This window comes from Neoarius graeffei, chromosome 3 (assembly GCF_027579695.1).
Source record: "Neoarius graeffei isolate fNeoGra1 chromosome 3, fNeoGra1.pri, whole genome shotgun sequence".
In the NCBI taxonomy this organism is placed as follows: Eukaryota; Metazoa; Chordata; class Actinopteri; order Siluriformes; family Ariidae; genus Neoarius; species Neoarius graeffei.
Genome location: NC_083571.1, coordinates 116144763 through 116162563, shown reverse-complemented (window position 1 = coordinate 116162563; position 17801 = coordinate 116144763). Strand labels below are relative to the sequence as shown.

General features: G+C 44.4%; 1 protein-coding gene across 4 annotated transcripts in view; it reads right to left on the bottom strand.

Annotated features, from left to right (window-relative positions):
- The window catches only part of nhsl1b (NHS-like 1b), a 239796-nt gene extending 226331 nt beyond the window's left edge, over positions 1-13465 (bottom strand). For 2 of the 4 annotated variants that reach the window (XM_060917964.1, XM_060917965.1), the window contains exons 1-2: positions 13197-13465; positions 12682-13021 (exon numbers count right to left, since the gene is read on the bottom strand). In XM_060917964.1, coding sequence (XP_060773947.1) covers positions 12682-13021; positions 13197-13391 — 535 coding nt within the window. In that variant the 5' untranslated portion in view covers positions 13392-13465. Of the gene's footprint in view, positions 1-12681; positions 13022-13192 lie in introns of those variants that run through there. The other 2 variants (XM_060917966.1, XM_060917968.1) reach the window with 2 other exon arrangements.
- Positions 13466-17801: the final 4336 nt, after the last annotated feature.

The following is a 17801-nucleotide window of genomic DNA, read 5'->3' as shown; positions in this document are numbered from 1 at the left end:
CAGTGGTGTAGCGGTTAGCACTGTCGCCTCACGGCAAGAAGGTTCCGGGTTCGAACCTCACAGTTGACGAGGGCTGTTCCTCCCATAGTCCAAAGGTTCGGGTTGTACAATCCAGGGCATATGTAGTGCCGGTCCCAAGCCTGGATAGATCAGGGAGGGCTGCGTCAGGAAGGGCAGAGTGTAAAACCTACACCAAATCAAATATACGGAACAGATCTGCTGTGGCGACCCGTAACGGGATCAACCAGACAAAGAAGACAACGACAAATGGATCAGTTCAGAACATCCCTAATTAGCACCATGTAAGAAAGATACCCAAAAGGTGCACACCACGGCACTTCACCAACCCGCGTTCTTTCAATTCCCAGAAATCATACAGGAGAAGAACAGAGGCATCACTTCAAACTTAAAAACCATAATTCTGTTTTTTCATTTCATTTTTAAACCGGTTCAGGATGATTATTATACATCTAGTCCGAGTATCCCACCGACTCCAAGATATGAACAGCATTTAAACCTGAATCAGAGCCTGGAAACAACAGCCAGTGTTTATTCTGTAAAATCAAAAACTGAATTTTTCACATACTGTGAAATTCTTTGCCGCACCACAACCTCGTCTAATCTTTAAACCATCTTACAGCGAACAAACCATGAATCGCAAATAAACAAAGCCGATCCAGAAAGACAGGTCTGAAGACGCACTGCAATGGGTTCAGTGTTTTCCCACAACAGTTATCTAAAATATAACCAAAACATGCACCCAGGAAACAGGTCAGGTTTTAGACGGGCTGAGAAACCCTGCGATCAGACGCAGGACGAGACCAGACGCTGGACTTTCTATCGTTATTAATACGTTATGCACATGTTTCTGATCTATGGGTCTGTCTCAGAAACTGGGTACTGTGGGGGTCCCCCACTAAATATACTCACAGTCAATAAACTATACGGTTTTGAATGGTGATGTTGGTTTTAATTTTAAATAAAATGATGAAAGAAATAATACAAAGAAAACTAAATCTTTGATGTGAATATTCAGAATTTGGCAAAAATTCTGCAAATTTGTGGAAAAATGGCGGCTTGATCTGGGACATGATAAACGGTCGACTACATCGCATTCCCTTAAACAGGTTGCAGTCCACTGAAAAGTCTACAGTTATCACTGATTGTATTTTAAGTTGTAACTTTACACACGTAAGGATTGGTGCGCTCACAGAATAATCATAACTGTAATAAAACATCATGCAAAATATTTCATCACCGTCGTAACTCCATTTTCCGCAAACCCAAAACCAATACGATCGTGTGTTTTGATCTAAACGGAAAGCCTCAGGGTCGAGGTCACGACCTCACCAAAAGTAGGAACTTAAAATCACTACGCCATATAAACATTGTTATAAATCTGCGATTTTGTTTTTTAAAATGAAAGCTGAAAGTTAGGTATAGAATATGTTTCTTACAGAATATGTTACGATGGTAGCTGGTCTTGTATGAATTTCTGAGCTATAAAATGAGTTGCGGTCTATTTTTTACCGTAGCGTGTTATTTGTGTGCGGGGAAGGACACACGTTAACAATTTGCATGTGTAGAATGGAATTTTCCACTCCAACAGTTAGAAGTTGATCGTGCTTCCATTTGCGGTCTTTCTGTTACGCGAGTGATCTGTTCGGGCGTTATCGCTGAAAAGGTGAGTTTTGACAGTTTTGTTTTGTTTTAGTCTTGCAGTATGAGGCAATAGAATGTTTCTTTTTCATCTTACTTTCATATTTCGTAGTGTTTGCGTATTTTTGGCCAATATTTTGCAACCATGGTCAATTTAGATCGAACTTTTGATAGAATCTACGGCCAGTCATTTTGCCCCGCCCCCGCCTCGCGCGCCGTCCGGTGCGGTAGTGATGTCCCGTTGCTCGTGCGCCGCAGCAGAGACCCGCGCGACCTTCAGCCGGTACAGTCGCTGTTCTTTTACCACCGCCGTTATTCTCATCTTTCCGGTGCATTCTTGATTTTTCCATTGTGTCCTATTTCGCCGTATAAAATCCCCAAAATGTATCATATTATTCATATTTAAGTGAATAATCAATTCAGTCATCATAACTTGCCATTTTTAATCCAAGCAATCAAAGAGGAAATTTATTCAATATTTTCACTCATCTGTGAAGGAGGGGTTTTAATTCTTCATGATGTAGTTATTTTATATGGAAATCAATTTTACAAAAACATTTGAATTGTAATCAAAAAGATTTTCCACAGTGGAGGCCAGATAAAGCAAGATGCTATCTTTATTCTTATTAAACACGACAAAAGAAATATTGAGTGTTAGGGAAATGCAAAAAAAATAGTAAAATTAGAAAATGTATTTCTTGACCCTAATGTCCCAAATGAGAGACCAGTTTCCGAGACGGACCCGTATCCATCTTATATCGCAGTATAATGCAGTACCAGTCAAAAGTTTGTACACCCCTACTACTTATTCATAGGATTTTCTGTATTTTGCATTTTCTACATTGTAGAACGATACGGAAGACAGACATCAAAACTATGAAATAACATCTGGAACATATATGGAATTTATGTGGTAAACAAACAAAAGTTTTAAAACAAAATATAGGTTTCATTTACCGTAATGACAGCTTAAAAGAAATATGTCTTAAGAAATAAAAATGAAGAAAAAAACAGGGTTTCCCATACATAGACCATTGTGTTGCGCAGCGCCACACAGCGGATTCCTATCGCCACACAATCAGACTCGCGATTTTGGGAAAAAAAAAAAAAATTCTGTTGCGCATAGTTCCGTTCATTCATAGTGCTCTTTCTTCTCGTTCACGCACGCGCACACAGACAGAGAGAGAGATGGAGAGGCGTGTCCACAGGCCTGCCGTTGCGCATATACCCGGACTGCAAGTAGGCCTGTTAGGCTAATTAAAAATAACGCAGCCTTCCCGATTCGCCTTCCGACCCCTTATTTTAAAAGGTAGCCTACGTCATGCTCCTGATGAGCTTTATCACAGCCTTCTTGGCTTACATGAAACGGACATCCCTGAGTCAGGCTATAAACCAATTTTGATGCAGACAGTAGCAGCTTGACGCGAGGAACCGGCCTTACTGCATTATCCCGTTTATCCCGCTTCAGCATTCATGCAAGTTATTAATAATGGCTTGACTTTCACAATAAATAAGGATTTCCCACTAGCCTAAATAAAATGTTGTTATACTCACGGGGATGCCTAGTTGATGCTATCTGAAGCATAAAATCTGAATATTTTAAGAAACATCTTTATTAGCTTTATTGGCGAAGTAGATAAACCATCACTGCATCACTGATACGCACACACGCTGGCAGCTGATTCGCTGCTAGCCTTATAACGTTATCAATATTGAACATCCAGCTGTCAGCCTATAATGTTGGAAACGCAGCAAACAATGTGATGAAGATAAAATGCGGTAGTTGAGAGAGGCTACTGTAGGATGCCCATAGGCTAATAATAACTTCGTATTTATTCGACTATTATAATTTCATTGACTCTCAATGTTTGCTGCTTTAACACAGATGAGTATTGAACCTCCAGCTTGTTTTTTGCAATTTATTCCTTGAATGTCAACTAAAGAATGATTGAAAGACTGCCACCAAAAAGGCAAAAAACTAAACTTTAACTTCAGTTTTGGTGAGCAATTTTCATAAATTTAAAAAGACAGGTTTTCCACCAACATCAAGCCCAGCAAACTAATGGCCTGCCCTGTAATGTAAAGTTGGGTCGAGGAATGAAACCAGGCAGGGTTCTGGGAAAAATTGTTTTAGCGGTCTTCTCTTAAAGAACTTAAAAGAATTTAGATTGAACTGAATAATCTCAAATGCTTCTTGCAGCTTTAAAATAGTCCCAGCAGGTGACTCTGAAGAAAAATACTGTGTGTTTGAACGCCGTCCGCTGTAAACACTTTGCATACACCCCAATGACCGACTCCACCGACCGCCACGACACCACCGCGCACGATTCCCTCATCGGCACAGTGGAGCACCACAAATTGCTACCTAGTCTGTGGGAAATACTGAAAACCATTGAATTAGAAGGGGTGTCCACATTCTTGACTGGTACTGTTTGTTTATTTATTTATTATATGGACACGAGTGTTTTACTGGGAAATACGCCACTCAGATTTTTCATATGAACTACAACCGAGACATCAAGTAACATTTCTCAATATCTTCACTCGTGAGGAAATCAATGAATTGTTTTGATAAATTTGGGGATTTTGTGTTTGTGAACGTGTCGATATAAGAAGAAAAAAAAATTCAAATCACACGTTGACTTGAAGGTATGAAGTTTATCTTCTCGTGTTGAAAAACTTGCATTTTTCATACCAAATACATCACGGATCTGGGTGACATGTTGAAATAATACTGGCTGGCTTTTTTTCATGGTCTATCAGATATATTCCATTCAGCGAGCATGATACTGAACGAGTCGAAGACGAGGAGCTGAATGGAATATATCTGATAGACCGCGTTAAAAAGTCAGCTAATAATAATACACGTACACATTCCTTTCAGGTGCTCAACGCATCTTTCTCTTTCAAAATTCTCTCAAAATCTTCCGTATTTAACAAAGCAAACCCGGCGGCCATGTTTGTTTACAAACTGTCACAGTCACTCACTCGCTAGCGTCGAAGTTTTACGTCTCTGATGTGTCTCTTTTCCAGTTTTTCGATGTCTGTTGGTATGTTTTTCTCTTGTAAACATATATGAATATCTAAATCAAGTTCTGGTAGCCTTTCGGGTCTTCAGCGCGTCTTTCTCTTTCCCAGCGAACACGGAAATGATTCTGTGCAGCGTAAACGTTTCTCACTGGATATTCGCATCAGCTCTGATGTGTGACGTCATGTTGTCTTGACAACCATGCAATATCGTAAACCATATTCAACGTTCATTCCCCATTGGGTAGAGTGACGTAATACACGTAGGATAAGCGATATGCTAACAATATTGCATGCTATTGAACTGAAGGAGTGAAACCCGACAGAAGGGAATAGAACACGTTTTTATTCCATCGAAAAAGTGGATAATAATTTCCGATATTTCACTCCGATGACGTCACTTAGTGTTTTCGTGCTGTCAAAATGGTTCAAAATTAAAATTCTTTTGATTGACTTGTGTATTTTTGTAGATGTATCCGTATAATATAAAGAAGATTACACGGTAGTGCAAAGTTATAAAGTTTATCTTTGCGTGCTGAAAAGATTTCCACTCAAAGATGACCTTCGTATCTTCGTGCAACCGTGTGATATCCTTCATTGATTAAGGAACATCTATTTCAGAGAGAGATCGGACCTTGCCGTGACGCGGATCGGTTCATATGCAGGTTACGATGATAACTCCACATAAATACTGCAAACATTCAACCTTTCACAGTCACCACTCGACGATAAACTTCGTATCTTCACATGGCCATGTAATATCCTCTATGGGGGAAATGAGTATTCAACACATCGACTATTTTTCTATGAAACACAGCACCAGTCAGTCAAACACTTGGACACGCCCATTCCTCTGAATGACGAAGTGTTTCTGGCACTGTATTTCCAGTGCAGCTATTCACATCAAACATTGAGCAGATGTCGGTTTTAACGCAATAAAACTACACAGAAAAAGAAATAATATTCCAATCCATTAAATGTGCAACAAAGTGGAATGACAGAAAAAAATAAATTAAAAAAACGTTCAACACGCTAACTGAAACGTATTTGATACTTGAAGGAGAAGGTTTTGTTTGCAACAACAGCTTCAAGATGCTTCCTGGATGAAGAACTTCTGCACAAAACAGTCTTTAAGTGAACTTTAGAATTATGATCTTGTAGAACAAACTGATATTTCCACTGGGTTTCCGTGTGGTGATTGACTGGGCCGTTCCAACACCTTTATTTTCGATGAAACCAATTGAGAGTCTCCTTTGCAGTACGTTTTGGACTGGTGTCCTGCTGGAAAGTCCACCTGCGTCTCATCCTAATCATCTGAGTGGATTAGCAACGGATTCTTCTCAAGAATTTTCCAGTACGTGACCCCATTCATTTTCCTTTTGATAATCGGGATTCCTCTGGTACCGTGAGAAGAGGAACAGCTCTATACCACGATGTTTCCACCTCTGAACTTGACTACATGATATTCTTACTTTAAGTCAGATGCAGAGCATTGATTTTTTTTTCTGTCTCATCTGAGCAAACGACATTCTCCCAGAAATCTACAGGCTTCTTCAAATGTTCTGTAGCAAATTTCAACATACCTTTTCTTAAGTAATGGAGTCTTCTGGGGTGATGGAGAATGGAGACCATGGCTTCCAGCTCTTTGCGAGTGGTCCTTAGGTGGTCCTGGGCTACTCTTCTGTTGAACGTTCTGACTGCCCAGTCGGAAATCTTCCAAGGATCATGCTCCTGTGCATGGTTGGTTGATATTTGAGTGAGGTTCTTCCCATTTGCAGATAATGATGGTCATGGATGGTGTTTATAGGAACATTTAGGAGACGAGGATGCTGCTCTTCACCTCGACATGTCATGAGCTGTTTCTTACATGACAGCTTGGTGCCAAGTGATTTGTCCATTTGCAATCGGACGCTGGTTTCCATTTCTCAGAGTGTAGAAGTACCAACCTACCAACCCAGCTCATTCTAATTAGCACAGGTAGGAGAATTAATTAGTGCAATCATCTCTTTTCTTACTGTGTTCAGTAGCATTTTTCCAGCGTTATTTCATGGGGAAGCCATGTCCTGATGGTTAGAGAAGCAGCTTAGGGACCAAAAGGCTGCTGGTTCGATTCCTTGGACCAGTAGGAATGGCTGAAGTGCCCTTGAGCAAGGCAGCTAACCCCCAACTGCTCCCCAGGCTGCTCTGGGTATTTTGTATGTCACTCTGGATAAGAGAATATGCTAAGTGCCATTAACGTAACGTTTTTAATGGACTGGAACATTATGACTTCCTCTTCTGTGTAGTTTTATTTCATTAACACCAATGTCTGCTCAAAATCTCATCAATATCTGCACTGGAAACATGTAGAATTAAAAAAAAAAGGTGATATTTTGAAAACTTGGATGGGATGTGATGTGACTTGGAACAAACCATTGCTTAAAAGTATAAAGGGGTTTTTTTTTGCCTTAATATTTTAATCACAAAGCCGTCAATTAGAACCTGTCCTGTCAAGGTTACCACATGTCCATGTAGGATGACTGATGCCCCTTTTCCACCAAAGCAGTTCCAGGGCTGGTTCGGGGCCAGTGCTTAGTTTGGAACCGGGTTTTCTGTTTCCACTGACAAAGAACTGGCTCTGGGGCCAGAAAAACCGGTTCCAGGCTAGCACCAACTCTCTGCGACGTAACTGACGTATATAGCGACGTAACTGACGTGGCTTCCCTTAGCACCGCAAGCTATGGAAAAGCAAACTGGTTCTCAGCTGGCTCACAAGTTGAACGAGTTGTGAACCAGCACCAGCACTGGCCCCGAACCAGCCCTGGAACTGATTTGGTGGAAAAGGGGTATGAGACGTGTTTGCCGTGTCCAGGGACAAACACAGAGCCGGACTGCCATGTTCTAAACCACGCCTGAGAGCAGAACTGCTGGCTGGGTGGCCCTTTACAGAAGTCTCTGGGCTCTTCTATGATCAGATGAACCAAATGTGTCATAATGCTCGAGAAACTGATGCCTCAAAACCCAGACGACACAATTAGGGTATTCATATTACACTGCGGGCGGCACGGTGGTGTAGTGGTTAGCGCTGTCGCCTCACAGCAAGAAGGTCCGGGTTCGAGCCCCGGGGCCGGCGAGGGCCTTTCTGTGTGGAGTTTGCATGTTCTCCCCGTGTCCACGTGGGTTTCCTCCGGGTGCTCCGGTTTCCCCCACAGTCCAAAGACATGCAGGTTAGGTTAACTGGTGACTCTAAATTGAGCGTAGGTGTGAATGTGAGTGTGAATGGTTGTCTGTGTCTATGTGTCAGCCCTGTGATGACCTGGCGACTTGTCCAGGGTGTACCCCGCCTTTCGCCCGTAGTCAGCTGGGATAGGCTCCAGCTCGCCTGCGACCCTGTAGAACAGGATAAAGCAGCTACAGATAATGAGATGAGATGAGATATTACACTGCTACTTAATGAACGTGCAGCTGGGACTGGGGTGGACTTCGGAAAAATGCAAGAACCATGCTGTTTTTGTCCATCTGAATGACTGCATTCCAGTAAAGTGTTTACAGGATGTACCTGTCAACACTGCTAGTGCTGTTACAATTACAACTGGAAGGGCACTCGGTCGAGCGCATACCTCCGCCAAGCCACACCAGATCAAAAACACATCAAATCACTTCAATCTAAATCATACTAAAGCTGTCTGGTACATTTCATCAAAATCCGTTCACTACTTTGAGTTACATCAAGAACAGACCAAAAAAAAAAATCCTGGATCTACAAACCTTTCAATTTCATAAAACTGGTGAAATTTAGTTCTGTCTGAAATGTGATCATTGTCACATTATCACACACATATTATCTCTAGCCGCTTTATCCTTCTACAGGGTCGCAGGCGAGCTGGAGCCTATCCCAGCTGACTACGGGTGAAAGGCGGGGTACACCCTGGACAAGTCGCCAGGTCATCACAGGGCTGACACATAGACACAGACAACCATTCACACTCACATTCACACCTACGCTCAATTTAGAGTCACCAGTTAACCTAACCTGCATGTCTTTGGACTGTGGGGGAAACCGGAGCACCCGGAGGAAACCCACGCGGACACGGGGAGAACATGCAAACTCCGCACAGAAAGGCCCTCGCCGGCCCCAGGGCTCGAACCCAGGACCTTCTTGCTGTGAGGTGACAGTGCTAACCACTACACCACCGTGCCGCCCCTGTGATCATTGTGATACATGTTTATTTCTGGGAAGTTATTTAATTTGAGGGGATTAAAGCAAATAATGTGCATGAAATCGCTCGCTTGGCGCAGTCAAGCAGACAGAGGAAGTCCGTGTGCGCATGCGCAGGTTTACCTTCTTCTTCTTCTTTTGGGTTTTACAGCAGCTGGCATCCACAGTGTCGCATTACTGCCATCTACAGGTTTCCCTTTGAGCGTGCACTGACAGTTCCATCATTCTGTCGCTAAACGAACCGCTGATCACACCGAGGTGCTCGCTGAGCGCCCATATTTATTAGTTTGGTCCTGCGTTTCCTTTCCTTCGTATATAACATAACATCTTTTCTTCTCGCTTTCTTTCCGTTACTGTAGTCGCTCTTTCACATTTCATTCGCACACTCACATCCTCCATTTTTCTCTCCTGTTTCAAATTTGTATCCCACAATGCCTTGCGTGAACGGGGAAAGCCCACCACGTGATGCATGATGTAGTATCTTGTATTGGGTCATGGGGAAGCAGGAAAAAATAGCGGAGAATTTACAGCCATGTGGCAATAAATTCATTAATTGTTCTATTTTAAAAAAATGAATAAAATTGGAAGTCTGTGATTTGAATTCAGTAGCTTTCAGTCACTAAACAAAAATAATTAGGTGTCGGGGAAAATTATTTTTTATGACCTACACTTGAAAAATCTGAAAGGCAGTCTAGCTTTAAGATTTCATCAAAATCCGTTCACTGCTTTTTAGGTTGGGAACAAACAAACAAACAAACAAACAAACGGACGTGAAAACATAACCTTTACCAACTTTGTTGGAGGTTATTAGGAGAAATAAATGGTTCCAATTCAAACTGGTCAGTGTGTGTGACTGTCATGAATGCTATAATCCAGCCTTGAACAGTTGAGGGGTGTGTGTCTGTGTGTGTGTATAGACTGCTGTGCGCACGCACACATGCACGCACACACACACACAGATGGTCAGTAAATTGTTGCAGATCTATCAATCCTGACAGGACTTTTGCCCTCACAATAGCCTCATTTGCATAACCTCAGATTAAACCCACAACTCGTGTGTTTCTAAACCTTACACATTACACACCCCTTCACCACACACACCCCTTCACTACACACACACCCCTTCACTACACACACACCCCTTCACTACACACACACCCCTTCACTACACACACAAATAACAGTGACCTGAATTTCACACATTAGAAAGTAAAAATCCCACAGTCCAGGTGAACCGATTCACTGCTCAGAGAGGCATGTAGAAGTGTGTGTGTTTGTGTTCCCCCCCCTCTCTCTCTCTCTCTCACACACACACACACACACACGAGGTTTAGAAAAGATATTCCAGTAAGATGTAAATGTTAATCAAATGCTCAGAAAGACAAATATAACAGTCGTTTTCATCTACAGGACTTGTTCAAAACAAATGATTCACAGCGACTCGTTCAATACTAACTTCAGGTTAAAGGGGAAAACAAGCTAACAAACGTTAAAAATGTACACGTTATGTTATAATTTGTATATCGGAATCTAAACCGAGTAAACATAGACTAGTAATAACAGGTCAAGTCCAACTGTACAACTCCTCTCTGGGGGGGAAACAGGAGGACAGAGGACGGGAAGCAGCAGCAGCCTAGACCAGGGGTCTCCAACCTTTTCCCACAGAGAGATACTTTTAGAAAATAAAAATGGAGAGCTACTCATGTTTTTTTTTATATATATTATGCGTGACATTTATTCATACAACTATCACACACTTCAACCTGGCTGTCTTAAATGTGTTTGCATGAACATTTGCAAAATACTGCCAACACTCTCACACTCAAAATATAGAAAATGTTACTCAATATCAGTATGCATGTCTGCATTTCTTTATCTTTTTTTTTAACTGCAAACCTACTAATAAAGTCACTTAAACACAGGCCTCTAACACTCACACTTTGTGCATTAACATATGCCAAATTTAAATTTGAACATCAGCATGTTCAGGTGATGGTGTGGGTGAGTGATGGTGTGGGTGGGTGGTGGTGTGGGTGAGTGATGGGGTGGGTGATGGTGTGGGTGAGTGATGGGGTGGGTGATGGTGTGGGTGAGTGATGGGGTGAGTGGTGGTGTAGGTGAGTGATGGGGTGAGTGGTGGTGTAGGTGAGTGATGGGGTGAGTGATGGTGATGGGGTGAGTGATGGTGATGGGGTGAGTGGTGGTGTAGGTGAGTGATGGTGATGGGGTGAGTGATGGTGATGGGGTGAGTGGTGGTGTAGGTGAGTGGTGGTGATGGGGTGAGTGGTGGTGATGGGGTGAGTGGTGGTGTAGGTGAGTGATGGTGATGGGGTGAGTGGTGGTGTGGGTGAGTGATGGGGTGGGTGAGTGATGGGGTGGGTGAGTGATGGGGTGGGTGGTGGTGGTGTGGGTGAGTGATGGTGAGAGTGGTGGTGATGGGGTGAGTGGTGGTGATGGGGTGAGTGGTGGTGTAGGTGAGTGATGGTGATGGGGTGAGTGATGGTGATGGGGTGAGTGGTGGTGTAGGTGAGTGGTGGTGTAGGTGAGTGGTGGTGATGGGGTGAGTGGTGGTGATGGGGTGAGTGGTGGTGTAGGTGAGTGATGGTGATGGGGTGAGTGGTGGTGTGGGTGAGTGATGGGGTGGGTGAGTGATGGGGTGGGTGAGTGATGGGGTGGGTGGTGGTGGTGTGGGTGAGTGATGGTGAGAGTGGTGGTGATGGGGTGAGTGGTGGTGATGGGGTGAGTGGTGGTGATGGGGTGAGTGGTGGTGATGGGGTGAGTGGTGGGGTGGGTGAGTGATGGGGTGGGTGAGTGATGGGGTGGGTGGTGGTGTGGGTGAGTGATGGTGAGAGTGGTGGTGTGGGTGAGTGATGGTGATGGGGTGAGTGGTGGTGAGAGTGGTGGTGATGGGGTGAGTGGTGGTGTGGGTGAGTGATGGTGAGAGTGGTGGTGATGGGGTGAGTGGTGGTGATGGGGTGAGTGGTGGTGTGGGTGAGTGATGGGGTGGGTGAGTGATGGGGTGGGTGAGTGATGGGGTGGGTGGTGGTGTGGGTGAGTGATGGTGAGAGTGGTGGTGATGGGGTGAGTGATGGTGAGAGTGGTGGTGATGGGGTGAGTGGTGGTGTGGGTGAGTGATGGTGATGGGGTGAGTGGTGGTGTGGGTGAGTGATGGGGTGGGTGAGTGATGGTGTGGGTGAGTGATGGGGTGGGTGAGTGATGGGGTGAGTGGTGGTGGTGTGGGTGAGTGATGGTGAGAGTGGTGGTGATGGGGTGAGTGGTGGTGATGGGGTGAGTGGTGGTGTGGGTGAGTGATGGGGTGGGTGAGTGATGGGGTGGGTGAGTGATGGGGTGGGTGGTGGTGTGGGTGAGTGATGGTGAGAGTGGTGGTGATGGGGTGAGTGGTGGTGATGGGGTGAGTGGTGGTGTGGGTGAGTGATGGGGTGGGTGAGTGATGGGGTGGGTGGTGGTGGTGATGGGGTGAGTGATGGTGAGAGTGATGGTGAGAGTGGTGGTGATGGGGTGAGTGGTGGTGATGGGGTGAGTGGTGGTGATGGGGTGAGTGGTGGTGTGGGTGAGTGATGGGGTGGGTGGTGGTGGTGTGGGTGAGTGATGGTGAGAGTGGTGGTGATGGTGTGAGTGGTGGTGATGGGGTGAGTGGTGGGGTGGGTGAGTGATGGGGTGGGTGGTGGTGGTGTGGGTGAGTGATGGTGAGAGTGGTGGTGATGGGGTGAGTGATGGTGAGAGTGATGGTGATGGGGTAAGTGATGGTGATGGTGTCGGTGATGGTGGAGACTCACGGACTGGGAGGAGTTTGGCGCTGAGGCGGGACGCGGTGCGCTGGAAAGCGTCCACGCGCTGCTGGAGGCGGAAGCTCCTCTGGAGCACGAGCGCAGCCTGGAGCTCCACACCGCTGAAGATGTCGCTGGCGTGCCGGGAAACATCACTCAGCTGCCGCAGGAGCAGCGCGAGCGCCCGCGAGCTCACTTCATCCAGAGAGGAGCAGAGCAGCAGCGCCTCCGCCGCCTCACCGCCGCCCCGGGGGGAGCAGCTCCCCGCCAGCCGCCGCGGCTCCACCGAGCGCGCAGGGAAAGGCATGCCGGCTTCCACAGCAACCAGGAGGAGCACTGCGCTCTCTTTCTACAGCACGAGCACAGCGTTCAAGTAAATTACATTCAATTACATTCAATTAAATTATCAACACCGCCATTTAAATCCACTGAGCGAAAACTCTCTCTCTCTCTCTCACTCACTCACTCTCTCTCTCTCTCTCTCTCTCTCTCTCACTCACTCACTCTCTCTCTCACTCACTCACTCTCTCTCTCTCTCTCTCTCTCATCCCGCTGTGAGCGCCGGGGCGCCGCGCTGCTGCCCGCACTGAGGGGGACAGAGGGAAGTGAGAGAGTGAAGTGAGAGACTCTGAGTCCCAGCCGCCACCTGTAGCTCCCGGAACTGGAGTCTGGAGCTCAAGGGAAGCCCCGCCTCCCACATGCGCACTTGCCTCCTGCATAGTGTGTACAAATAGTACACAAGGGTTCACTCACACTCTGCACTAACCGCACTCCTACCCGCACTCACCGCACTCCTACCCGCACTCTCCGCACTCCTACCCGCTCTGCTCTCCGCACTACCCAGCAGGGAAGGGTTTGTGTGCCATGTTGCCAACTCGCGATAAAGCCCTCCTACTACAGCTTTTTATTAAAAAGTACAACTCACTCTTTTCTACCAGACCAGGTTTATTTCTTATTAGTATTCTTTTTAAAAAATATTTATTCAGGAAGCTCATGTCACATAGTGTGATTTTCAATAAGGTCCTGTCTATAAAACATCACATTAATTACAAAACAAAAATAAATAAATAAATAAATTACAAATTAAAAAAAAAACTATTTACAAATCAAATATTACAATTATAAACTGTGATTGTGTAATTGTTTTGGGATCATTTTATTATCATGGTTCTGAGTTACATGTTGGTCCTGGGATCGAGATGCTGAACCTCTTCTGCTCCTCGGACCTGCCTGATCCATCCTGGTGCCCTGTGTCTGGTTGGAGTCTCATCACATCGTATCGCTCCTGTGGAGGACGGCCCCATATGGACAGTTGTAAGTCACACTTGGAGGACGCTCTGGACTCTTACAGTGATGCTTTTATGGCTGAGGACTACAGTTGACTTCCTAACTTTAGGAGTGCAGTTGTCATGAACAGTTTTGCACTCAAGTTTCCATCAGTGAAGAGTTTATAACATCAACGAAACTGACTTCATGTTAAAACTTTTAATGTTATAGTCATGTTGTCTGTTGTTGCCCAAATGAGGATGGGTTCCCTTTTGAGTCTGGTTCCTCTCGAGGTTTCTTCCTCATGTCGTCTGAAGGAGTTTTTCCTTGCCACCGTCGCCACAGGCTTCATCATTGGGGATAGATTAGGGATAAAATTAGCTCATATTTTAAGTCATTCAAATTCTGTAAAGCTGCTTTTCAGCAATGTTTATTGTTAAAAGCACTATACAAATAAACTTGACTTGACTTCTTCCCCTTATGCAGTTTTAAGTTTTATGACACATTTTTGTGCAATCTGGCAACCTTGAAGTCACTAAACTCTGGCCTGGATTTTGAATTGTCCTAATTTTTGTTCACACACAGTTACACTTGAACTGTCTTACTTTTGCACTAACACTTTAAAAATAATTAGTTTTTAAATAACTGAGGGATTGTGATGTCAGACTTGTTCTGGTACATCTCCGCCCACCGGTGGGGCCAGCTCTGGATCCCCTGCAGTTTGCCTATCGGCCAGGTATTGGGATAGAAGATGCAGTCATGGACCTGCTTCATAGATCTCTCTAATATCTTGAAAAGGCAGGAAGTGTTCGACTCACGTTCTTTGATCTACCCCGTGCCTTCAACACCATCTAGCCGACTCTTCTGAGGAGTAAGATGGAGAGTGCAGGGGTGGACTATCTCACAAACAGACCACAGTATGGGAGACTGAAGGACTGTGTGTCAGACACCATCCTTTGCAGTACAGGGGCTCCACAGGGGATGGTCCTGGCCCCATTTCTGTTCACACTTTACACTGCGGACTATATCTACAGAAGTTCTCTGATGACTCGGTTATTGGTGGTGGCTATATCTTAGATGGCGAGTACAGAGAACTGACAAGGAACTTTGTAGACTGGTGCCAACGGAACTCCCGCCAGATCAATACAAGTAAAACCAAGGAACTGGTGGTGGATTTCCACAGGCTGAGGCTCTCTTCACCTACCCCAGTGAACATTCAGGGAAAGGACATTGAGATCATTAGGAGCTACAAGGACCTGGGTGTTCATCTGAACAATAAACCATACTGGACTGATCTCACACACGCCCTGTACAAGAAAGGCCAGAGCAGACTCCGCCTGCTGAGGAGGCTCAGGGCTTTTGGAGTTCAGCGTCCACTTCTGGACTCTTTTTATGACTCTGTGATGACATCAGCCATATTCTATGGAGTTGTCTGTTGGGGAAGCAGTATCACAACAGCAGGGGGGGAACTTAAAGTGATTAGGAAGGCAGGATCTGTCCTGGGCTGTGCACTGGACTCAGTGGATGTAGTGAGAGAGAGGAGGACGTTGGCCAAGTTGTCATCCTTAACAGCGAACACCTCCCATCCACTGCAGGAGACAGTAGCAGCACTGGGCAGCTCCTTCAGTGACCGGCTCCTCCATCTGCAGAGTGTTAAGGAGAGATACAGCAGCTCCTTCCTCCCTACTGCTGTGAGACTGTACAACCGGCACCTCACCACGCACAGCACCAGACGCTCCTCACAATAATCAACAATACTGTCCAGATCACTTCTACATCCACAGAAACCCCTCTGAATGTATACTGTATACACTATCAGCATCAGTACTTTACAGGGAACTGCTCGCTACACATGGTTAAAACGGCTCTTGTGCAATACTATCTGGGTAATACTGGTGCAATACCACCTTTGTAATGCACTTATGTTAACTGTATATCTGCAAGCCTGTTAATTTATGCAAATTTGTAATTTCTTTTCTATATATCCTTTTTTGTAGACTTAGTACTTTTACACTACCCCTTCACTGTCTTTCTTTATATATTTTGCTGCTATAACAATGTAAATTTCCCCTTATGGGATAATAAAAGGCGCTCTTATGCTTTAGAAGATTCTACAATGAAGTGTTATCATTGTCAAGAGAAAGTACGCAAAATGAAAAACACAAATACAGTAAACACGTTTCAAAGAAAAAAAAAACCCTTCCCTTGATAAATAATCCGTTTTGTTTTCCCACATTATTTACTTCACATGTTTGAACCAGGTTCAATATGATCCATCAAGAAAGAAAGAAAGCACGCACAACTTTATTCATCACACACTTGGGAAATTTCCTCTCTGCATTTAAAAAAAAAAAAAAAAAAAAAAAACACACACACCCCCAGCCGTGGGCAGCCATGCTAACAGCGCCCGGGTTCGGTGCTTCGCTCAAGGGCACCTCAGCCCAAGGCCGTCCCGTGTTAACCTAACCTGCATGTCTTTGGACTGTGGGGGAAACCGGAGCACCCGGAGGAAACCCACACAGACACGGGAAGAACATGCAAACTCCGCACAGAAAGGCCCTCGGCGGCCGCTGGGTTCGAACCGTGCCGCCCATCACTGAAGGACTAAAACGTTAATGCATTATATATAAATAATACTGATATAAATCTACATCAATTAAACCTCAAAATGGACATCTTTTCTGTTTTAGCTTCTAATTATATAAAAACAGACTGGCAGTGAATGAATAAACATTGTTTATGATGAATACAGATGTATTTCACAACAGGTGCACTTGTGTAAGTTTCCAGCGCCCCCTTGTGGTATGAGCAAAGAAAGCGCTAGAAAAACAAAACAATCCACTACATTTTTAAGTCGTAAATAATTGCCAAGTCTAATAATATAATACATTTTCTAACGTCCATCACATGCTCTGGGTTAATGATCAGAAGGTCTGAGGTTCAATCCACAGCCCTGCCAAGCTGAGCGAGGCCCTTCACCTTCTGTTTTTCCAGAAAACAGACCCTAACAGGCTCGTCTCCAAGAAAATAATCTCTCTACTGTACATGCGACAAATTAAGGCTTATTCTTATAAAAGTAAATAATTACTAACATCTTAAATCTAAAGGATGTTGACTACCATCATGTCACGTCGCCTTGGAGAGTTTTGATCAGAGCATCAGTCCAGACTGACGTGATTTGTCCAGAAAAACACAGCAAGGTGTCGCCTTTTAAATATAAAAACATTCTGACCAGATGTTTGATTTGAACAGGAATCATGTGTGTAATAAGTAATTTTTTTCTCTTGAAAATATAAAAAGGTGACCATACATGTTCAATAGTCTTCAATAGGCATAATACAGAAGTGTTATGGAATAGTTAAGCTGTCATAAAGCCATCTTGTGAAATGTCATCATTTCATCTTTATTCTGGAATTGGACTCTTTCATTACAAGTATTAAACATCTGTTCAGTTATCACCACTCACTCCATTCCACTTTGCACCTTTGCTCATTGTACTGCATCATTCCATTACTTTACTCGAGTCCATAGGCGGCAAAATGTAGTTGTTTTCCTGCCATGGAAGTGCACTTGTATACAGAGGAGGAAGCAATTTGCATTACAGCCGTGAATGAGGATTCAAAATGGCGGCTCGGCTCGATTTTCCCTTTCGGGCGCTCTCGTTTTCTGTTAGAATTTGGTGAAGAAAAAAAAAATATATTATTTACCAGCTTAAGGTCGGTCCGTATCGTGAAATACCGTGACCGAGGTTTTGAAGGCCAAGGTCACGGTATTTCACGATACGGACCTCCCAGCTGGTAAGTAATATATACTGTATAAATGGATTTTACGAAATGCAGTGCATAGTTATTCTGATATTTAGA